The sequence below is a fragment of the Antechinus flavipes genome, chromosome 5, assembly GCF_016432865.1.
Source record: "Antechinus flavipes isolate AdamAnt ecotype Samford, QLD, Australia chromosome 5, AdamAnt_v2, whole genome shotgun sequence".
NCBI classification, from domain to species: Eukaryota; Metazoa; Chordata; class Mammalia; order Dasyuromorphia; family Dasyuridae; genus Antechinus; species Antechinus flavipes.
The window spans coordinates 223,792,351-223,815,988 of record NC_067402.1 but is presented as its reverse complement, the minus strand read 5'-3'; the positions used below and the strand labels follow the sequence as shown (position 1 = coordinate 223,815,988).

Genomic DNA, 23,638 nt, shown 5'->3' with positions numbered 1-23,638 from the left:
CAGCACTCGAACCCAGGACTTCCTGGCTCGGTCAGTTCTGTCCATCGTGACCTCCCCTCCCCGCTCCGTTATACATCCCTGGGTGACTTGGTCCTTTGCCTGAGGCAGGCGGGGGATGCCCTCTCACGGAGAAGCGGGCCCGCTCCGAGCCCGTAACTTGGCTGGCCGCTCGCTGACTTAGACTATTTCTATCCCGCACGGTGCAGGGCTACATGCTGGATACATTGTAGCCGGGCTCGGGGCGGGGCGGCCCGCCTGCCGCGGAGGCCCCCGGGCCCGGCGCTTGGGCTTTCCCAGCCGCGGGGCCAGACCGGGAGCAGCGGAGGGACAAGCGCCCAGACACCGAAGCCCTCGGTGAAGGGCCGGCGTCCGGGGACCATAGAGAGGGTCGGCGGAGAGGGCGGCTATAAGGGCCATAGAGACGCACCGGGCGGGCGACTAGAGCGTTTCCCACGCTCGGCGTGCCCCGCCCTTGTCCAGCCTCCCAACATGGCGCAGTCGGTGAACATCACGGAGCTGTCGCTGCCGCAGCTGGAGCTGCTCAAGAACCAGCTGGACCAGGTGAGGCCGGGCCCCAGTCCCCAGCCCAGCCCAGCGCAGCCCCGCCATCTCGGCTGGCCCTCTCCTCATCCTTATTTCCCCCCTTACAGGAGGTGGAGTTTCTCTCCTCTTCCATCGCGCAGCTCAAGGTGGTGCAGACCAAGTACGTGGAGGCCAAGGAGTGTCTGAATGTGCTGAACAAGAACAACGAGGGTATGGGGGGAGGGGCAGCCTGGGGCGGGAGGGGATCGGGCTGAGGAGGAGAGAGGATTAGGCAGGCTCCGAGAAAGGGGAGCTCTAGGAGAGAAAGCTAGGGGTAGATAGAGCTTTGCGTTGCCACCCTTCACCTTAAATTTGATAAGTGGCTATTCAGACATCAATTTCTGTCTCCCCTCCTCGCACCTCAAAGGTCTTCAATTTCTTTTACATTTTAACTTCTGAATACCCTCCTTCCTTCTCTTTTCCTACCACCTCACTTTTGCTATCAGAGTCCTTTTTGGGTTTTGTCCGTAGACCTGATTGCCTCCCCAGATGTTTATCTCTGTTACCTTCACAGGGAAAGAATTGCTCGTCCCATTGACCAGTTCTGTATCCTTCCCACTGGGGACTGCTGTTTTCCTTCCCATTTAGAAAAAGATTTTCGTTTCTTGGGCAGAGTCCTTTCCATATTTGATGGAGAAAACACCTCCCTCATATGGCACGAGAAGATGTTCTCCAGTTATTCTGCCATTATCTAACCTTAGCCTTCCTCAGATTTTAAAATTCTAGTGGCCAGTGGGAAGGGAAAGAGTTAATTCTAACTCTGATTCAAATTTATGCTGGCCCATTGAGTGCTAGGATCCATGAACCAGACTGAGTGTAAGGATGTTTCCTGCTACCACAGGATTGGTACAGTTGACATCAAGCAATATACTTGCCTCTTAGGAGCTTGTTAGTAAAACAAAGTAAGTTATAAGCTATGTACAAGTCACAGAGAAATAGAGATGAGGAGAGGAAGAAGACATTTTTCTGTATTACTTTACAATTTTAGATCAACTATTCCTTTATGCCCCTACACTTCAATAGGCTATTCTGGGCGCTTATAAGAAGGATTATAGGGAAAAGGTCCTGTATTCTGAAATGTAATGGACTTCTTTAAATAGCATGACAGAAATAGCTACAGATAAATAGCTGCCTGGGATAATTTCATAGATAAGTATATGTGAATTAGGAGCCAAGTTGCTGGTGAGTTGAGAAAATGAGGTGGTCAGTCATGTCTGACTCCACATAACCCCATTAGAGGTTTTCTTGGCAAAGGCACTAGATTGGTTTGCCATTTCTTCAGTTCATTTTAAAGATAAAGAAACCAAAGCAAAAAGGGTCAAGTAACTTACCCAGGATCACACAGCTAGTATCTGAGACTAAATTTGAATTGGTGCTCTGTCTACTGTGCCACCTACTCACTTCCCATATGTTTGATAGGCTTGTGAAAAGTAATCCTTTATCAGTCTGTGATTGCTAATGGGATTAACATTTCCAGGGGAAAAAATGAATTGGCTTTTGATTGTAAGATAGTGGGGTTGGAATTATCAGTCACGGGGCATTTTCCCTATAGTTTCTGAAGGCTCTCTGTTCACAAAGAAACCCTTGAGAAAACATCTCTCTCTATTCAGAACCCTTGGTTTACTGTCATGTGGTTTCATGGTTTTTAAGTAGGGATTGAAGGTATCCCTGGCTGGGCTAGCCCTTTCCTTAATCCTTACCCCTCAGATGTATGTACCTGGGAAGCTACATGATGTGGAGCATGTTCTCATTGATGTAGGAACTGGCTACTATGTGGAGAAGGTAAGTTGGGTGAGATACAGCATTATTGACAGTGGGGATACCTCTTCCTGAGAGTCCTTGAGAGTCATTAACTTCTTCTCCTTTGGCAGTCAGCAGATGATGCTAAAGACTTCTTCAAGAGGAAGATTGACTTCCTCACTAAGCAGATGGAAAAAATTCAGCCAGCTCTGCAGGAAAAGCATGCCATGAAACAGGGTGAGGCCATGGGTTCTGGGTTTAAGTGCAGGAATTTTTTTTTTTTTTTTTTCCCATCTTGCTCTTATGACTGTCTTTCTCTGGGCATTATATGTGCTTGGGTGGGCAATTATCACATATCAAGTAACCCTCTGTGTGTAGAGTTGTCTTAGACTTTGTTGAGAGATTCAGAAAAAAGCAGAGATGTGCCTCTTCTAGGGTTTGTTCTAGTTTTACTGGAGGATAAAAAACATACCTCAAACTGTGCTTCATCAAATCTGCGTGCTCCCTCCAAATTGCCACTTTTTAATCATGTGCAGTTCTTGTCTTTGTTTTTCCATTTCTTCATAGCTTATCAACTAATGGGTTGGAAGCATTGTCTTGGTTCTTTTAATATTTCCAGAGTACTGTAGCAGTCTATCAGTCTGCTTCTTACTCTAAAGACTTCATTGGTAATCTGCAACACTCTATTTTTGCCTACACTTTGAGTTATTTGAATGTGGATTCTTTTGAGAATGTAGAGTTCCACGATTCACACATATAAACATCATCTGAAAACGATGCCAACAAAAAGAAAGACTTTTTTTGGCAGGGAGCAGTTTGGGACTACAGAAAGTACTGTTTATCTTCCCCATTACAATTCAACACACTCTTAAACTTTCTTTTCAATTCTGGACCAAACTCATTTGGACTATCTGCAATGCATTTTCAAGGTAGATACATAATGAGAGATTAATTCAGTGGACTGTCTGTGCAACTGCATGTTATAATTCGGGAAAATATTCATTCTTCATCTCCTTGTTTTTCCAGAGTGGTTTATCTCTTTTAGATACTTTTTTTGGTTGTTTCATTAGGGATCATTTTTGTATTCTGGGCTTTAGTGTCTTCAATACAATATCTTCTGTAAATGGGAGCCTCTGGAGAACCTCAAGATAATTGCATCTTGGTATTGGCAACCCTTGGAGAACATGTCTTTTATACCTCAGTTGATGTCATTATTCAGAGGACTTTTAATTAAGTTATGTCCATGACTATATCTGTCATGGAGTCTTGTATGATTTTAGTGTATGCATTCAGATGTTTTGTTAGAATAGAACTTTTAAAGCTGTGTTTTTCTTTTTAAAAAAATAATGGCTTTTTCTTTTCAAAATATGTGCAAAGATAGTTTTCAAAAACCTTGTGTTCCATATTTTTCTCCCTCCTTTCCCCACAGCCCCTCTCTTAAAGAGGAAGTAATCCAATGTATGTTAAATTTGTGCAATTCTATAAAAGAATTTTCATTATTATTATGCTGCACAAGAAACTCAGATCAAAAAGAAAAATGAGAAAAAAAGCAAGCAAACAACAAAAAAGTGAAAATACTATGTTGTGATCCATATGCAGTTCCTACAGTCCTTTTTCTGAATGCAGATGGCTCTCTGCATCACTTGACCATTGGAATTAGCCTGAATCACCTTGCTGAAAAAAGCTGAGTCTCCAACATTCATCATTATATTTTCCTGTCATCTTAGCCAATCTGAGAAGTGTATAGTGGTACCTCAGAATTGTCTTAATTTTAAAGTTGCAATTTTCTTTATAGCATCAAGTGCATTTTGTAAAATATTTTGTTTTTGCTTTTTCACATAGCTGTCATTTCCCCCTCTCTTGGTAGATTCTTCCTTTGTAAAGGAAGTATTAAACTTAGGAAAAATGAATCATCACATTGACCATGTCTGATGGTATATGGTTTTTGCTTCACCTCTCTATAGAAACAGAATTATCTTTGAGCATCAGTTCACTAGAGTCAAGACTGGTCATTGAGTTGAATTCTATTGTATTTAACTGTTTTTCTTCTTTATGTTAACATGTTCATGTGTGTGTTACTTTGGTTCTGTTTTGCTTTATATTCTTAATTCATATCTGAATTCTATATAATTGTTTCTTATGTTAGAATTCCATTAATGATAATTGCTAACATTTATATAATGCCTGTTGGGTGTCAGTCACTGTATTAAGGCTTTTATAATTATTATCTTATTTGACCCTTACAACAATACTTGGAGATAGGTGCTATTATTATTCTCATTTTACCTATGAGGAAATGGAGGCAAACAACTATTAAATGGCTTCCCCAGGGTAAGTGTCTGAACCTAGATTTGAACTTGAGTTTTGGGGTTAAGTGATTTGTCACTTAGCTATTAAGTTTTAAATGTCTGAGGCCAGATTTAAACTCAGGTTCTCCTGATCCAGGGCTGGTGCTTTATCTACTATATCATCTAGCTGCCCCTGTGTGTAGTTTTTGAAGATAAACTTATGCCCCAAGTTGGTATTACCCTTTGTTCCCATGTCTTCTTGTGCTTATATGCTGACATGGTTTCAAGACTCATCTGGCCTTTTCAGTTTGGGGACTATATTACATAAGTTAAAGCTTATCTAAAAAATGGTGACAGCTGAACATTGTTTTACTTGGATCTGTTTCGCATTTTTCAGAATCAACAGCTTGTTTGAACAGTTGGAAGCTGTTGTTCATAGGTGTTGCCTTTTCCTCTTCTCCCTCTATACTATCTTAGTGATATCATCAAATCCCATGAATTTAGCTGTGTCTCTGTACAGACAATTCTCCAAATTATATATCCAGGCAACAGTTCTTTTCTGTCAGTCTGCGACTGTCCAACCAAGTTGGTTATCTCTACCTGCATGTCTTATAGGTATCTCAAACTCAGCATGTCCAAAAACAGAACCCATTATCTTTTCCCCTAACTTACTCCTACTTCTAACTTCTCTTTTTAAGGCATTACTATCTTGATGATCTAGATTTGTAATCTAGTATTCATTTTCCATGGCACATAATAGACTCAGATGCTTATTGGTTGATTGATCCATGGCTCTTCACCTTTACTTGTCCCCTTACAGCTGCCAAGTCTTGTTGATACTTCTCTATGTCTCTCATCTTTATCTCTTTCTAGCTACAGATCACCCTATTTCAGACCTTCATTAACTTAGGAAAACTATTATAGGAGCCTTCCAATTGGTCCTCCTGTCTTATCTTTTTCTCTTAAAATTCATCTTTGTTATTTTAAGCTCTGAATTCAAACTCACCCTCCTTCACTTCCCTACCCATTGAGAACACATGACAAATAAAACCCATAAGTGTGTAGAGTCATACAAAACAAATTCTAGGCTTAGCCATTTGAGGGAGGAAGGAAGGAAGGAACCTTCAGTTTGCATTGAATCTCAGCTCTCTTATCTGTTGGTTAATAGCATGTTTTATCATGAATCCTTTGGAAATATGGATGGTCATTGTGTTTATGCAATTCAAAACTCAATGTTGGATGTTAATTCTTTCAAAGTTGATCATTTACAATGACTGTTAGTGTATATATATATACATATATCTATATATGTAGATCTACTAATTTTGCTCACTTCACTGTGCATTAGTTCATACAAGTTTTTCTAGATTTTTCTGAAACTATCGCCTTTATAATTTCTTAACAGCACAATAGAATTCCATCATATTCATAACTTGTTCAATCATTCCCAACTGATGAGCATCCTATCTACTATCTCATTCTTTGCCACCACAAAAGAGGTGCAATATTTTTGCATGTATTGTTCCTTTTTCTTTGTCTTGGATCTCTTTGGAATATGGCAATATCAGTGTCAAAAGGTACTCACAGTTTAATATATATTTTATCCCTGGCTCAAGTCTTTCCTCTCTCTAATCCAACCTTTACAGGATTGTTAAATTGATATTTCTAAAATATAAGTTTGACCACATCACTGTCCTGTTCAAGAAATTTTAGTGACTACTCAAACTTTTCTGATTGGCATTTAAAGCCCTTCACAAACTGGCTCCAACCTATCTTTCCAGACATATTACAATTTGCTGTCCTTAATACACAGATCTTAAGCAAATTGAACTACTTGCTTTTTCTTGTAAAAGACATTCCATCTTCCATCTCCATGACCTTGCAAAGGCTCTCCTCCCTGACTAGAACATTCTAGGCCTTTCCTGATTTTCCCAGTTATTGCCATCCTCAAATCATTTTGTATTTATTTTGCATATATCCCATATTTGCCAATCCATAAACATGTTATATTCCCCCAGCTAAATGCATGAATTGTCTTTTTTATTAGTATTCTCAGGGCCTAGTAATAATTGGTCCATAGAGACTCAATGGTGGTTGATATGTTAATTGACATCATGTTAAGTTGGGCAAAGGCATGGGTGATACATTAAGTATCAATATTCTCTTGAGCTATAATTTTTTTTTCTTTGGTGATATTCAGTGTTCACTAGCACTTATAACTCCTTTATTTTTATATGTTATATGTCATATGTTATAAGCTCTTAGTATGACAGGCACCAGGCTAAGTCCGGGAATACAAAGAAAGGCAAAAAGATGTTCTTAATTTCAAGAAGCTCACACTCTAATGGGGAAAATGACATGCAAAGTATTGTGCTTTTTAAAGTTATATATGGTAGAAGGTAATCTCAGAGGACAGGCACAAGAATTAACATATTTATCAAAGCTTTTATTGCCTTTACCTGATTAATTTGGAATGATGAGAGAGGTTACTTTGTGTTTATGCCAGAATTACAAGATACTTGTATGTTTTTTTGGTCCAAAAATGGTCCTAATTGAATAAACCTAGGATCTTTTTCCAGTGCAAAGATTGTAAGTGATTATTTTTTGTAAATTTATTGTGAATTTGGACATTTAAAAAAAAAGCATATCTAGATCAGTCTTTACTTTCAAAATTATCCTACTTATCCTTCCCTCAGAACTTTATGCATTAAAAAAAAAAAATCACAGTAGCCTCTTCCTTTGGACTTCATTATTCCTTCTCATTTAATTCTGATTGACAGAAAAGTAAGGTAAAAAGTCTTTTAAGAATAAACACTTTCACGTAAAAAGAATCCTGAAATGGCCATGTCCAAGAATGTATATGTTTTTGTACCTTGCGTCTCTGCAGACATGATAAGTTATAGAAATGATCCAAGTCTTTCAGAGTTATTTTTATTTACAACATTGCTGTCTGCGTAAAAGTTGTTCTTCTTGTTGGACTTACTTCACTTTGTTCATACATGTCATGTTCTTGCTGCCTTGTTACCTCTTGAAACTCCTTAGAACAATCATTCTACTACAGGTCCTTATTTTTAATATTGAACTCTCTCAATACTGTTAAGTTCTTCTCCATTAATCATAGAGTTCCCTACAATTGCTGAGATAAGTGTACCTTTCTAGGTTTCTCTGGACACTCTTGTCTTAGTATTTCAGAGTTTCTATTAAGCTCTGGTTTTTTCATCAGAAATTCTTGTGAGTCTTCTCTACCATTAAAGGTCTATTTTTTCCTTAGATTATATTCATCTTTGCAGGGCAAGTTAATCAGTTTTCTGGGAGTCCAATAATTTTTAAATTATCTCTACTTGTTTTTTGGTTTTGAACTAGCTTGTGGCATTGCATTTTTTTCTTATAGCTATCACAAGGTATAACTGATTTCTATTGCTTCTATTCTAGGTGGGTAAGATTTCTTTCTTTCTCAGTTTCTCAGAGCTAGTGCCTTCCCTCTCATTTAGCACGCATTCTCTGGTTTGTACCTGCTTGTCTGTTTGGGGCTTAGTCCAGTCTCTCTCCCATTGCACTTTTGGATGGTGTGGTTGGCCTGGTTTTCTTGAATTCCCACCTTCACTTCCACCTCAGAGTTAGGCCCCTTGGGTCCGTGAGGTTCATTGTTGTGACTTAAGGCTCTCTCTGGCATCTTAGGACAGAGGGGCAGGACCCTCAGGTGTCTGGGCCTGTACTACCCTGGCCTAAAGTAATTATGCTCTGAAGCATAGTGGGGAACCTCTAGCCTCTGCCACAAGCTGAAAGCCAAGTTCAGCAACCTCCAGCTACTTGATTCTCTATGTTGGTAATTTTGCATTGGGCCTCAAATGACATTATAGATTCCAATGGCCTTTGGCAGAAAAGTAAGTTCCCTACTTTTGCCCTAAAGCTACCACTCAGTTTAGTCTGCTCCCTAAGTAATAAACCTGCTTTCATCTTAAACCTTTTCCTTTTCTACTACTTTTATCTTTTTTTTTGCTCCCTCCATTTGATTTTACCCAACTCCCTATTTTTCAGTACTGGGTGAACACTCTCTTCTCTCTAGTTGAGGTAGGAGAGTAAGAATCTTCCTTTCCCCCATTTATTCTTCAAGTTCTCCCTTTACCTCCATCAGTTGGTAACCTCCCCTACTTCATTCATTTAATTACATTTACTAGCCAATCAAGATACCAGATCTCTGGAACATACTTTTCCTTTCATCAACAAAGTTCATTATTTGGCTCACAGTCTTTCTTCCTCAACTGCTGCCTTCAGTCTAAAGAATGTCATCATCTATACCGATTCTCCCTCAAATAAACAAACCTCTTTCCTTTGCTCTCATACCGGCCTTCATCCTCCCATCTGCCTCAACACCCACAATTGTTCCTTTTCCACGTGTTGGGACCCTGTCCTTGCCTTGCCTCTCAGGCCTTGCCATCCCAGCTCTGCTCTTTCTCCTCACTGTCAGGTTCCTGCAGGGATTCTCTGTGACTCCACTGCCTGCCTTCCTACCCTTTTCCCTAAAGCCCCTTACTGACCCTTACTGAGTTGCTGGTGCCTTCCCTCTCACTTAGCACGCACTCTCTGGTTTGTACCTGCTTGTCTGTTTCACTAGATCAGTGCAATTTTGTATCTTTGCTTTTCTTTGCGCTCCCAGGGGTGGGTATATAGCTTAGCACACAGTCGACTATGATATGTAAGTCATTCTATAGTAATAAATGCTTGCTGCCGGACTGCCTCGACCCCGAAGGTCTTTCACCAGGGCCTTCCTATCTGATATCCCCTTTCTTGATCTCTCCCCGGAAGCCTAAAGGCTGTGCTGTCACAAGACTCTCCACAGTCGTCTTGGGCAAAGTACTGGGAGTAGTTGGCTTCTTTCCACGGGTCCCAGACGCTATTGCTCTTGCTCCTCTCCTGTGCTCACTTAGATAGCGGGGACCCCGAGAATCGAGTTTTAAAACCTTTAGCACCCCTCCCTGTAATTCTTTGGGCTGGCCCGTTGATTTTGGGGGAACTCTTCTGTCGTCTTCAATCCCGGTCTGGGGGCACACGCTGGGGTGGAGACCGACTCCGGGGATGGGGATTGGCGAGTGCTCCAGAGTGCCTGCCCAGGCGCACGGGCGCGCTCTCGGACTCTCGCTTGAGACTCTAGTCAAGCGCTCGCACCCGAGCTCTATACGGCGCCTGACCTCTGATGCCAGTTCCTCTCTCTCTCTCTCCCTCTACAGCTATCATGGAGATGATGAGCCAGAAGATTCAGCAGCTCACTGCGCTGGGGGCGTCCCAGGCAGCCGCGGCCAAAGCCTGAGGGGGATAGGGATGGGGGAAGCCGAGAGCACCTGTACAGAGCCAATAAAAGTGCCCGCTGGGTCCCCCCTGTCCTCGTGTCGTTTTTCTTGTCCCGCTGTGACCCCGGGGAGGGTGAAAGATTGAGGTCAAGCCGCCGGGTCCCGGAAGTGACGCCGGGGCTGCACAGTCCGCCTCTGCGCTCGCCCGGCGCCTGTGGCTAGGGTGGAAGCGCGACGCGGGTGGTGTCCCTAGGGCCCCGGGTCGGGGATCTAGAGCAGGGGGTCAGACTCGGCTCCCGCGGCGGGGCCCTGGGTCGCGCTTCCACGCTCCACAGAGCTCGCCCGGGAACGGCTGCGGGGCGGAAGTGGCGGGAGCTCTTCCGGCCACTCTCGGGTTCCCGCCCCCCAAGTTCCGCATGGGTCACCTCTTCCTCCGCAGCCTCCTTTTCCTGGCGCTCCCCTCCACGCCTCTGCGAGCCTCTCGCCGGCTGGGCCTCGAGCCCGCCCCGTCCCCCAAGCGGCCCCGCGCTGAACCCATGGCGCCGGCTCGGCCCCGCATCGGGACCCACAACGGCACCTTCCATTGCGACGAAGCGTTGGCGTGCGCGTTGCTGAGGCTGCTGCCCGAGTACCGGGTACCGCGGCCGGCTGCCCCGCGCGGGGCCCGGGGGGCGGGTCGGGGCTCCTTTCCCCTCCTCCTTGCATGCGCGCGTGACCATGAGGCCTGAGCGTGCGCGCGCCTCACGCCCCTCCCCCCTTTCCTTTTTTTTCACAGGAGGCGGAGATCCTGCGCACCCGCGACCCGGCGCTGCTGGCCACCTGCGACGTTGTGGTGGATGTGGGTGGCGAATACGATCCGCAGAGGCACCGCTATGACCACCACCAGAGGTGCGGGCCCCCTTCGCCCCCGCGGCCTCGGGCCCGCATGGCCGCACTGCCCCACCGGCCCCCTAGAGCCCCGCCTTGCCTTGCCTTCCCTTCCCTAGGTCTTTCACCGAGTCCATGAGCTCCCTGCGGCCCGGGAAGCCGTGGCAGACGAAGCTGAGCAGCGCGGGACTGGTCTATCTGCACTTTGGCCAGAGGCTCCTGGCCCAGCTACTGGAGACTAGCATAGATGACCGAATTGTGGATACTCTCTATGACAAGGTGGGGAGCCCCGCGGGTGACCCACGGCGAGAGATGCCCGGGGCCTTTGGCCGGAGTCAGATGAGCTAGCATGAAAGGCGCCTTGCAAGAGGGCCTAAAAGTCGAGCTGCTTTAGGCATTTTTGCCGCATGGGAACGATACTGTCGTTATTCCTCTTGCTTCTGGCTGCGGTGAAGCAAGAGCACTGGGCCCGAAATCGGAAAAAGTGAAAACTAAGTATGGTCATCTCTCCTGTAGAAGGGAATCGAGAATGGTCAGGTTTTAGCCTTAAACTAATCTCACCGGTCTTCCCCACCCACATAAATCCACACTTTGCGGCACGTTGGAAATTACCAGCCCAAATCTGAGGAAGAATCCAGCCTGCCTCCTGCTTTTATATGGCCTTGAGCTAAGAAAGATTATTTACATTTTAAAATAAAATTCAAATGTATTTGAGAATGTAGAAACCCTTTCTTAGTCCTGAGCAGTAAGGAACCAAGTAACAGGATTTGGTGAGAAATGTGAAGCCAGAAAGCTTGAATTCTCCAGGAGCTTTGGGCATGACACTTCTCTAAGAAACTGTATTTTCCTCATCTATAAAATGGAAATAATGTACATGGAACACTTACCTCATGGTTATAGCTTGAGAAAACTGCCTTACTAAATATTTTGTTTGCCATATTGGTGCTGTTTTATCATTGGGGAAAATAAATATTGTAGTAAAAAAGAACAGCACATTTCTCCCCTTTTATGAACTCATTTTGGAAACACCAAATGTCTTGGTTTACCAATACTACATTCCCTTTTATATCAGAAATGAATGCTGATGGGCTCAGGGCCACACTCCAGAACCATGTTCCAGGCTTCAAATCTAGTGCCCTTTTTCACCATGTCATGTTGCTTAAGATGATTAGGAGAATTACAGTATTGTAACTCATGCTGGTAAGACATTTGAGTCTCATTTTTCACTTTTCAAAGCACTTTTGACATGGTACTGTATTTCTTCACCACAGTGTAAAAAAATAGAATAGTTATCTCCATTTTACTTGAAGCCAGGGAGTCCCAGAGAGGTGTGGAGCAGCTTGTACAAATGCAAGAAAGTCAGGACCAGTCTGCTATAAGAAGGGCTTTCTCCCAATTCTAAGCCAGCACATCTTAGACCTGTGGCCTCCAAAAAGATAATGAACATAGTCTGGGCTCCACCTTTCCTTAACTCTGATTGAGGGAAAGTCATCTACCTGCTCTAAGGCTCCAGGTTTCCTCATTTTTCAACCAGGGATAATTGCTGGAACAAAAAGGAGCTTGTGCCTTTGAAGCCATATCCCTGAAATGACACCAAGGAGAGACTTGCCTTCTTTCCCTAAGTGACCCAGACCCCAAATCTCTGTCCTTTCCAACAGATGTATGAATATTTTGTGGAGGAAGTAGATGCAGTGGACAATGGGATCTCCCAGTGGGAGGGAGGAAAGCCTCGTTATGCACTGACCACCACCTTGAGTGCTCGGGTTGCCCGGCTTAACCCTACCTGGAACCAGCCAAATCAGGACACAGAGGTAGGAAGAAGACATGAAGAGGTGGAGGGGCCTGAGAATAAGAGTTCTATTTTTTCTTACAAGGTTGGGAACTACATATTGACTTTTCTCCCATTCACAGGCAGGCTTTCATTGTGCTATGGACCTAGTACGAGAGGAGTTTGTACAAAGATTGGATTTCTATAAGCGAAGCTGGTTACCTGCCCGGGCCCTTGTGGAGGAAGCCCTGGCAAATCGATTCCAGGTAGGGAAGGGAGGAACAATTATTAAATGTCTAATGCATATCAATGCACATGTGCCAAGCCCATTACAAATATTTGAGATGGTAGAGGAACCCAGGTAGTTTATTTTATTTTTGTTTTAAGAGCAGTCACAACAATTACTATTGGCAGTAAGAGAATGAAATTTGACTCTATGCCTAACTCCAACTTTCTTCTCCAAGGTGGACCCAAGTGGAGAAATTATAGAGCTGTCTCAAGGTGGTTGTCCCTGGAAGGACCATTTGTTTGATCTTGAACCTGGGCTGACCCCTTTAGTGCCCATTGCATTTGTTCTCTACCCTGATCAGAATGGACAATGGCGGGTACAATGTGTACCAAAAGAAGTGCACTCCTTTGAAAGCAGGTAAGGTCCTAGATTGTCAGGTCCTTTTCCCAAGCCTTTGAGGCTCAAGTCCCCAGTCCCCAGTCCCCCTTTATTCAAAACTTTTGTAATGCCTTTTGTTGCCTTACAATCCCATTATAATCCCTTATCCTTTTTTTTGGTTTAGCTTATTTTTTTCAATTAACATTTATTTCTCTTCTCTCTCTACATATATCCCCCTGGCTGGGAGGGGGAAGGAAGACCAAACTTTTTTTTAACAAATGTGTATCAAGCAAAATAATTTTCCACATTGGCTTTGTCCAAAAATGTATATTGGTTTGTATGAAGTCCATCCCCTTTCTGCCAAGAGGTAGATAATATGCTCATCTTGGGTCTCCCGGAACCACAAGTTATTGGTTTTTGCAAGGTTCTTATGCCTTTACAATGTTGCTGGTGTATAAATTGTTCCGATTCTGTTTACTTGTCCCTGCTGCGGTTTATACAAATCTTCCTAGGTTTCTTTGAAACCATTCCCATTATCATTTCTTACTCCACCATAATGTTCCATCACAATCATAAACCATGACTGACTTGTTCACCTATTTCCTAGCTGGATACTGCCTCAGTTTCCAGTTCTACCCCTTCCATTCTTGGTTACCCCATTTGTCCTGCCCTCTCCCTTGTTCCATCTCTGGTGTGCTCTCTTTGCTTGCAGACTACCCCTGCCTGAGCAGTGGCAGGGCCTTCGGGATGAGGCCCTGGACCAGATTAGTGGGATTCCTGGCTGCATTTTTGTTCATGCCAATGGCTTTATCGGGGGGCACCGCACCAGAGAAGGTGCCCTGAGCATGGCCCGTGCCACTCTGGCCCAGCGCCTAACACCTCTGCCTTCTGCTGAATCTCAATAAAATTCTCAGCACAGTGATTGTGTTCTCTGTCTTTAATTTCCTCTCGTTCTCTAAAGTGCCCAGTCCCTACTTTGTTAAGAAAAACAGACCAGAAATGAAGGGAAATAAAGAGAATGTTTGTTTATTGAAGATGGCTGGTGGGAGAGTGGGACCAAGAAGTTCCTGAAGAGGGATCCCAGGGGCTAGAGATGGGGGCTGTCTCAGTAAACAGAGGCACATGGGTAGAGCCACCTCCCCCAGCAGGGGGCTCCTGAGTCCGGCACAGCATGGGACTAAATCGTGGGAACTGGGCATTGACAAAGTACAAGGGAATGTGGGCAATCCGGCCTGTGGACCAGCACTGTAGGGAAATCGCAAGAGGGAAGATGGAAGTATTGAACCCAGCCTCCAAAGCCCTCATCCCCACAGATCCCGTCTCCACCCATCAAGGTTTCCCCTTCTCACCACACTGAGCAGAGCTCCTTTGTTGAAGGATGGGTGAAAGGTGATCAGCTGGGCCCAGGCTCCTGGCTCCCCCTGCACAATACCACTGGGGGAGCAAGGCAGGTGAGAAGTGAGAAGGGCAGGAGGGAATAGAGACTGTGATGCTGCACTGGGGGTGGGGGGAGCTTAAGGGATCCTCACCAGGGAAGCAGTTCAAACACGGGACTATTTCGGGTTCGGAACAGCAGAATGACAGGCTTGCCATGTCGGACACGTGGGTTTGCTGCAAAAAGGGAGGCACGGATAGATAGAGAGTAAAGAACTTGGGGCAGGTTTGTGGGCTGAAACCGGGATGAGCTACCCCCCTCTCACCCCTTTACCTTTCATAAGCACAGCCAGACGTTCCCCACTAGGGTCCCAGACCATGGAATGAGCTTCTCCACCCAGCCTAGAGAACACAGTGAAAGGTGAGGGAAGAAGTCCTTCCCACCTTCTGCCCACCGTGGCCCATGGCCCTCACTCACCTTTCTTCCCCATTGGGTGTCTGTATTGTCGTCTCGGACAGATCTGCCACAATGGTAGCTGTCTTGGCACCTCCAACCTGCCCTTTCCCCTCCCCTATGGAAAGGGCACGTGATAAACCTTCTTCCAACCTCAGAGGCCCTGAAAGGAGGGAGGAGAGCCCAGGCCTCCCCTGGCCCATCCTTCAGGGGATGTGACTGTCCCTGTTCCCCTACCCTCCCAATCCCCAAAGGTTGGGCCTATTAAGAATGTTCTGGGCCCTCTGTTCTCCCTTGAAGACACTTCTTACTACTGTGTTCAGGGAAGGTCAAGGAGTAAATAAGCGGCTCTCCTAGGACTGTGAAGAGCAGGCGATTCCCATCTGGGCTCCAGCAGCCAGTCTGAAGTAGGACAAGGGATCGGGCGTTGGAGGAAGGATTGGAGCAGCCTCCAGGTGATCCCAGGGTGGGGAAGCCATGTCCCAGGCACCAGGGGATACGATGGGTGACTGGCCCATCCACTCCCAAGGGAAATCCCTCGGTACCTGACAACGGCCCGACAGGGTAGGCCACCTCTCGCAGGTCCACATTTGAGCTTCCCAAACTCTGCATCGGAGGGGGGAGGGTTTGTTAATGATCCCAGAAATTCCAAGATGTCCTATTTTACTCTGCCCGGAACATAGCCAATCTGTACTGCACCCCTGTGCTGGGCAGAGCCAGAGAAAAGCCTGTCTGCACACTCTGACCCCTCACTCACCGGAACACGGCAGAGGGAGTGGTGGCCAAGACTTTGCTACCATCGGGGGACCAAAGCAGATAGGTGACTCCACCTCCTCGGAACCAGGGAAGGGGAACACAAGTCTCAGTGGAGATGTCCCATACCTGGAAGCAAAGGAGAAGGTATTCCTGAGAAGAGGCTCAAGATCCCCAATTATGTCCCAAATGGTTTTGTTTGATTTTGAGGCAATTGGGATTAAGTGATTGCCCAAGGTCACAACAGCTTGTATATGTTAAATGTCCGAGACCAGATTTGTGTTCAGGTCCTCCCAAATCCAGAGCTGGTACTCTACTCATTGCACCACCCAGCTGCTCCTTCCTAAAGTGTTTTTATAGGTCCAGGAGAGCTGGGAACTAAAGGCTTGACAGGATTGTAGGGAATGAGTCTGGGCTAAGGACAGCTGCATAGCTGCAATAACCTGGCAGCTGACTGTCTTCCCCCAGGGCCTTCCCACTCAGATCCATCCTCTACCAGCCTGCCACAATGATGACCATATCCACCCTCTATCCAGTCAATGACAGGGGCTCCCTACTACTGCCAGATAAATATAAAATCTCCTCTTGGCTTCTCTAGCCCTACATAACCTGGCCCTTCCTGCCTTTACAATCCGAGGACGCTGGCCCCCTGCTGTTCAGATCTTTTTCCCTGGCTGTCCCTTCATGGCTGCAAGCTTCTGCCTCCTCCTTGCTTCCTGGCTTCCTCTGAGGCCTTTCCAAGTTCTCCTTAATGCTAATGCTGAGCTTCTCTCCAATTTATCCCACAGTACCTCGTCTCTCTACAGAAGTGCAGTGTCTCCCCCGACCCCTGCCCCTTAGATTGTGAACTCCTCGAGAACAAAAAATGTCTGACTGTATCTCCAGCACTCAGGGCTGTTTCTGACATGGAACAGGTATTTAATGAGTGCCTAGATCATAGAAAATAGAGCTCCAAACATTGTCTTGCTCTCATCAGGAAAAACGGTATTTCCAGAAGCAAAGGGACACGGGGTTGGGGGACAACTCACCAAGACAGCAGCATCTACAGGTGAGGCTGAAAGTAGTCGTCCTCCATTGGGGGACCAAGCCAAGCTGGTGACAGGGCTGTGTCCTGGGTGGGAAAGCACCTGGGCACAGCCTGAGGAGGGTCTGCAAGAGTGAGACATTGAAAAAAAAAAAAAAGAGTGAGACATTGAGAAAGTGACAAGGTAGCCCAGGGAAACCCAGGAGTTCAGCTTCCCAGCTTTTCCTGGGTTGAATCTCAGCCAAAACTTCTCATCCCTTGCAAGCCATCTATTATCACGAAAGGGCTAGGATGAAAACACCATGATCCAATCCCCTGAAGAAGGCAGGATGAAGAAGAGGCTCCCATGAGACCAAATGAGCTTCCCTAACTTTGAGGAAGAGTCTCCCTTCCCTGCTGAGGCAAGGGATCAAGGGGACACAAGAGTTCTCACTGTCAGGCTCAGATGAACAATACGGTAGTCAGTTTTGTGGACATGCTTTGGCTTTTTGTTATAAGGGATGGTTCCAGGGTAGGAAGTCACAGATGTTCAGAGATGGAAGGTGATGTAAAAACCAAAATAAGTCATTTTTTAAAAAGAAAAATGATTTGGAAATATTTCCTGACTTGTCAAGTTAGGAAATACTTGATTAATCTGCATCCAGAAAAATATCTAAGGAGACTGAATATAAATCAACACATACTATGTTCACTTCTTTTTTCTGGTTGTTTATCTCTCCCATGGTTTTTCCCTTTTGCTCTGATTTTTCTCTCCCTTTGCTTTATGAATCGATGTCTATTAAAAATATATAAACTTACTGGAACAACAACAAAAAAAGCAAATACTAGATTAATGAGGTCAAGGTTATTGTTATTATAGTCTTCAAGAAATTCTATTTCACCCATGAATAGAGGAGGGGCTACCTAGCCCTCATCTAAACAGTGGGATAGTTGAGAATCTCCTTTTCCTTCTTATAATGATAGCCAAAATTTATACAGCATTTATCATGTTGCTAGCTAGACATTCTGCTGAGCACTTTGCAATTATTATCTCATTTGATCCCCACAATGAGAGGTAGGTGCTATTATTTTTTCTTTTTTAAAACATGGCTTACATTTCTTTGACAAAGAGAAGATCTAACTCAGTTTCAATTGATCAATGATGGACAGAAGCAGCTACACCCAAAGAAAGAACACTGGGAAATGAATGTAAACTGTTTGCATTTTTGTTTTTCTTCCCAGGTTATTTTTACCTTCTGAATCCAATTCTTCCTGTGCAACAAGAGAACTGTTCAGTTCTGCACACATATATTCTATCTAGGATATACTGTGACATCTGGGGGAGGGGTGGAGAGAGGGAGGGGAAAAGTCAGAACAGGGGTTATGTTGTAAAAAATTACCCAGGCATGGGTTCTGTCAATAAAAAGTTATAATTATTAAAAATAAAACAAACCAAAAAAAAGCATGGCTTACAGTTCCAATGAGCATTAGAACTTGTAATGAAGAGAGCTATCTACACCGAAAGAGAGAGAGGACTGTAGGAACTGAGTGTGGATCACCACTTAGCATTTTCACTCCTTTTGTTGTTTGTTTGCATTTTGGTTTCTTTCTCATTTTTTTACTTTTTGATTTGATTTTTTTTCTTGTATAGATAATTGTATAAATATGAATCCAAATATTGGATTTAACATATTTTTAACATGTTTAATATATATTGGATTACTTGCCATCTAGGGTAGAAGGTGTGGGGAAAGGGTAAGAAAATTTGGAGCATAAGGTCTAGCAAGGATGAATGTTGAAAAATTATCCATGCCTATGTTTTGAAAATAAAAAGCTTTAATTAAAAAAAAAAAGCCCCAAATGGGGTAATGAAGGAAAAAAATGGTTTATTTTGGTTTTTACATCACTTCCATTTTTGAATATATTCCTTGACTTCCTACCATGGAACCATCCCTCATAACAAATTTTACAGATGAGGAAGCTGAGGGAAAAAGGGGCTTACCCAAGATCACAAAGCAATCAAGTATGTAAGGGGAGATTTGAACTCAGGCCTCCCAGACTGCAGGCCCAGTACTCCATCCACTGTATCACTTTGCTGCCTTTTAGGCATCATCTCAGCTCAGCGCCTGCGCGGACTGGGCAAAGATGCCTGATCCTTTTCTGCCAGCAGCTTCACTCGGTGACACCGCCTCTACCTTCTATTCTTTTCAAATCCCATTTCAGGATTTCATTCTTAATTTCAGGCTCCAGCTAGGAAGCTCCCCCACCAAATCCCTGATCCCCTCAGAGAGCCCAGATTGAAAAGGCTGGTTTTCTCTTCCTCCAGGATGATCTCCTTCCACTTCCCCATTCACAAAAGTCCTTAGGCTGCCCGGGGGGGGGGGCAAAAGAACCGTGGGGGAAGCTCAGGGCAGGATAGGGAAGAGCAGGGAAGGAATTTACCTGGTGGACAGAGAGTTGGGATCCAGGGTCCAGATGAGGATACAGCTTTGACAAGCCACAGCCAGCACCGAGGCACTGAGGGGCTTCCAGGCCAGGGCGGCCACATTTCGCTGTAGGCGGTGCTTGAGAGAGGGAACTATGGTGCTTTGAGGAGAAAAAAACAAAAAAAGGAGTGGGCCAGGGACAGGAGTAAAGGGAGGGGGAGACAAAAGGGGACTTTGAGTGGGGAAGAGGATCAGTCAGGGAAATAGGTCCAAGAGGGAAGAATACAGAGGGAAAGCTGCTAGAACAGGGGTCTGAGAAAAGGAAACATGGCAAACCTTTAGAGAAGCTCAGAAATTTCTCAGGTCTTGTCCCCCCAACACACATATACAATGGGGAACGCTTAAATTCTTAAAGGATTCTAGGGGGGGGAAGTCTAGGAGTCTTCTGGAGCCAGGGCCAGACAACAAGTCCTAGAAATCTCTGACCCCAGTCAGGAAACCTGGGCTTCCCTGCCCCACATGCTCACACATACCTGTTGGCATTGTATACCCGGATGGAGTCATCTAACAGCACCACCGCAAACTTGTTAGTGTGGGGATGCCAGGCAAAGACCCTCAGGCAGCAGCTGGACCTGGGGCATAAAGCCAGCATGAGCCAGAAGCACTCCTGCTCCCCCGACCAGCACAGGTTCTTTGCTCCCTTGGGGGAGGGGGATAGAGAAAAAGGAAGGAGTCCCACCCTGGCTCCCACCCCCCAGGCCAGAAGACTCCAAGCTGTGGGCTTGCCTCTAGGTGCCCCTCACCAGTTTGTGACCTGGGCAAACTCCGCAATCAGATCTTCACTCCGAAGCTAGAAGAGTGGAAAGGAACAAGGATGGCGAGCAGGGATAGAAGGACGCTACCCCCTTCCTGACATCCCCCTCACCCCTTGAGAGGAGCTCACCATTTTCTCTCTCAAAGGGAATGAAAGCCACCCTGCACAGGTCACGGTCACCAAGACCTTTCCTCCCCTCCCTTCCCCGCCCCAGTTTTCAAAGAGGGGGTGGAGAGGAGCACAAACTCACTGACAGATGGGGAAACAGGGATCCATGGAGGGAAGCGCCCCATCGACACAAAGCCAGGGCCCAGCTTGATGCCGTCTTCACCCACTTGAACACTGCGGGGCCGAAGGAGACAGCCATCACTGAACCATCCCAGGAGGACTTGTCATCCTTTTAGTCTGCGACTGGCCCTTTTCTGGGGTGATCTGAAGACATCCTCCATGGGATATTAAGTGGGAGTGACAGATAGCAATGAAGATGGGGGTGGGGGAAAAGAACACTAAGTTTTCAATGGAGAGCTGAGGTTCAGAGATAGGTGTGGGGAAAGGCCCTTGAAGTTTATGAGGAAAGCATCCTGTGGACCTAAATACATGCTATTCTTGTATATCATAGATAGATACATATCTATATATCGATCTTATCATTCTTCATTACAGAGGGGGGGAGGGGTAGCAGTAGAGAATGACTCACCTTCTTCCTCAGAGTTAGCCACTTCATTCAGCACACCGGAAACCCCCATGTCCCGCCTGCGGGGAACAGAGAGGCTGAGGCTGGGGCTGGGGCGCTCACCTTCCCTTGCCCTCTGCCTCCCCACACCTGCCTTTCAGGGCATCAAAAGTGGGTCATTTGCTCAAAAGTCTCTACATGTAAAGCACCATATGAGACACTGTAGGAAAACAGTGTAGACAAACAAAAGGCGGGCGCCGGACTGCCCCGGGCTGGAGAGCTGGGAAGGGAACACTCAGAATATTCTAAGGAGACTTGCCAAATACAAACAAGTACAAACGAATAGAATACAACAATGTTGAGCACAGTGCAGAGATAGATGGGGGGATGGAGGAGGTGGCAGAGGGAGACAAGGGTCTGGGGTAATTAAATGCAAATCCCAGGATTTCTACTTAGAAGGAACCCTTTATTCCAATTGCTCCATTTTACAAATGAGGAAACTGAGGCCTAGGATATGACAGGCGGGAAGTATTCACTTGAGCACGGCTCTTCCAACTCTGCAGGGCTCTTTCCAACGCTCTCAGAGGAACCAGAGCAAGAATAGAGAGAGACCCTTGATGCTCATCTTTCATAGGTTAGGGAATAAGGATGTGATCAATGGTTTAGACTAGGGGAGATCACAATGACACAACAATCTTCAAATAAAGGCGCTTCTACTCCCCCAGTGCCTGCTGATTCCTGCCCCTGCTCTCACCAGGCATTGATACATCTCTTCCAGATACTTTCACGGTGATGGATGAAAGCCGTTTTGGTGCCATGGTCCAGACGGCCAGGGGTCTTGAGGGGGTCTTTTGTTAGATGTAGAACAGGAAGGTTGATCCACTGCGGAGGCAAGGATTTAGCTTTTCTCCTCTTGTTCCTTTGGATTTATATGAACTTCCAAACTCCAAAATAATATCCATCCCTTCCTTTCTCCCTAACCTCCCTCAATAAAGGTACAGCACAGAACAACAGAAAGGGCACTACAACTCTTCACACAAAGAGAGATCAAATTAATCAGAAAAATATTAATTGCTCATGGGAAGGCCAGATCCACATGATAAAAATGACAATTACCTATTCAATGCCATACCAATTAAACTACCAAAGATTATTTTTTCTTCAGTAACATTGTATTTCTCCAAATACATGTAAAAATAGTTTTCAACATTTATTTTTGCAAGATTTTGTGTTTCAGATTTTTCTCTCCCCTTCCCCTCGAGACGGCAGGCAATTTGATGTAGGTTCCGGTCTCTCAGGCGTGTAAGCCTAGTAAATTACCTGACCCCGGAAGTCGGGGGGCGGGCTTTCATAGTTGTCACCGGTCACCAGCTCGTTGTTGTATTCGTAAAGCGTCACTTGGTCCCAGGGTGGTGACGGTGGGAACAACGAAAGGGAGCACATCCTGCAAGGCGGCTCGGCCAGGAGCTGGCCCGTCCCACTTTCCCGCGGGTCCCACGCGCGCTGGACTTGGAGACGAACCGCGGACGGGTCGCCGCGCGGGACAAACACCGCCGCCTCCACGCTCGACGGAAGTGGGCCTTGAGCGCGAAGCAGGGTGGGGGGGGATTTCCGGTTGCTTCTCGCGCTTCCCCTAGCGTCCTGCAGAGGAAGCTGCGTGAATACGTCAGCAAGGAGGGGGCTGCAGGTTATTGAAGGGTGAAACTTTGTCGGGGGGACAAAAAGGGGGGTGCTTCGGAGCCAGTTATCAGCCACTTCCTTTTGGACTATCCCCTTGTATTCTGTGGCTTTTAAATAAATTCTACTTAAAAAAAAATACCCAATTTAGTTCTCCAGGGTTTGAAAACTGAACCAGGAGGAAAATCCTGCATTTTGGGGAACATGACGCAGGCTTGAAGAGAAGCAAGAGGGATGGCCCGGCGCAGTGACGCACCAAACTTGTCAGATCTTTGATCTTGCCATCTTGCCGCAAATGTGCCATCTCCATGTTCAGAACTTTGAAATCCTCATATCTGATCATAATGAACTTTCCACCTCTCCCTCGCGTTTTCTCTCATCAAACCCTGTTCTTGGTCCTCCCACCGGACTTCCAGTCCCTCCAATCCTCAGTTCTCTCCTAGGCAATCACTCCTGTACTGGCCCATCTCTCTTCTCCCCATATGTTTGGGGAGGGTCCCCAAAGATCAAGGATAAGACCTGATTATTTGACAAAATCTGCTAGGAAAACTAGATTTTGTTCAGCACGAACACCATACGCCAAGTTGAGCTCCAAATGGAATGGATGGAGTTGTTTAGGGAGGACTAGGATCTCTAGTGTGAGGTTGAAGCCTTTTCATGGCTGCTCATCTCCCTTTGGTGTCAGCATCCCAATTCTCACCTGTGGCTCCAAGAAGATTTAGCATGCATAGTAGCCATACCTGGTAAAACCAACCTTGCAGGTTGAGAGTAACTTGATAGGTCTAAAACTCCTGAGTTTAGGAAGTGTTTATTCCAAGTAGGTGCAAACTTCCCCCAGGGGAATGGATGGATAAGAACAATTTGTTCAACATAAAGTTTATTTTACAATAGATTGTTTTCTTTGCATTTGAATAGGTTTAATTTTAATTTTTTTTGCCATCTTGGTCAAGATTTTGGATAGAGTAAAAAGAAAAATATATACAAGTAGTATATATATGTGGAAGAGTGGACTAACACTTTGTTGGAATTGTTTTGGAAATAAATGTAGCTGCAACTCACTGTTTTTATATTCTGCTATGCCAAAATTTAAAAAAAATACTCTCAAATACACAGAAACATAGTAAATATGTAAATCAAAAGTTCAATAAAAAGTTAAATCTTGATTTAAAAAAAAAAAAGAACAATTTGTTCCCTTCATGAAGGTGGCTGGAGCTTGGTCAGATACTGAAGATATCAAGGCATCCATTGCATCTCAGGCCATCATCAGTCCTATTGATTTTTGTTTTGCCACTGGGTGGACCTCCATGACTCTGGAAGAGAAAAC

The 23,638-nt window shown here is 45.3% G+C and overlaps 3 protein-coding genes across 6 annotated transcripts; 2 read left to right on the top strand and 1 right to left on the bottom strand.

The window, feature by feature from the left end:
- Nucleotides 1-445: 445 nt before the first annotated feature.
- PFDN5 (prefoldin subunit 5) lies at nt 446-9,989 on the top strand. 2 transcript variants are annotated; one of them, XM_051962035.1, is made up of 6 exons: nt 446-561; nt 651-753; nt 1,097-1,128; nt 2,290-2,364; nt 2,454-2,559; nt 9,839-9,989. In XM_051962035.1, the coding sequence occupies exons 1-6, from the start codon at nt 490-492 to the stop codon at nt 9,916-9,918; spliced, it is 468 nt and encodes a 155-aa protein (XP_051817995.1). In that variant the 5' UTR covers nt 446-489; the 3' UTR covers nt 9,919-9,989. The 2 variants fall into 2 exon arrangements, with proteins under 2 accessions (XP_051817995.1, XP_051817996.1); XM_051962036.1 differs by lacking the exons at nt 651-753; nt 1,097-1,128 and having other exon boundaries at nt 475-561.
- A 97-nt stretch (nt 9,990-10,086) lies between these two features.
- On the top strand, nt 10,087-14,062 carry MYG1 (MYG1 exonuclease). Its single transcript, XM_051962034.1, has 7 exons — nt 10,087-10,533; nt 10,674-10,786; nt 10,885-11,044; nt 12,424-12,576; nt 12,677-12,799; nt 12,998-13,179; nt 13,853-14,062. Exons 1-7 carry the CDS (start codon nt 10,315-10,317, stop codon nt 14,043-14,045), a joined length of 1,143 nt encoding a protein of 380 aa, XP_051817994.1. The 5' UTR covers nt 10,087-10,314; the 3' UTR covers nt 14,046-14,062.
- Nucleotides 14,063-14,140: 78 nt separating this feature from the next.
- On the bottom strand, nt 14,141-22,211 carry AAAS (aladin WD repeat nucleoporin). 3 transcript variants are annotated; one of them, XM_051962031.1, is made up of 16 exons: nt 21,958-22,211; nt 21,392-21,519; nt 20,662-20,717; nt 20,215-20,306; nt 19,954-20,000; nt 19,684-19,782; nt 19,167-19,310; nt 16,750-16,870; nt 15,726-15,850; nt 15,514-15,574; nt 15,280-15,370; nt 14,993-15,131; nt 14,849-14,916; nt 14,670-14,751; nt 14,490-14,574; nt 14,141-14,385 (listed from the first exon to the last, which is right to left on the bottom strand). In XM_051962031.1, exons 1-16 carry the CDS (start codon nt 22,078-22,080, stop codon nt 14,167-14,169), a joined length of 1,680 nt encoding a protein of 559 aa, XP_051817991.1. In that variant the 5' UTR covers nt 22,081-22,211; the 3' UTR covers nt 14,141-14,166. The 3 variants fall into 3 exon arrangements, with proteins under 3 accessions (XP_051817991.1, XP_051817992.1, XP_051817993.1); XM_051962032.1 differs by having other exon boundaries at nt 14,993-15,086; XM_051962033.1 differs by lacking the exon at nt 21,958-22,211 and adding an exon at nt 21,754-21,887.
- Nucleotides 22,212-23,638: the final 1,427 nt, after the last annotated feature.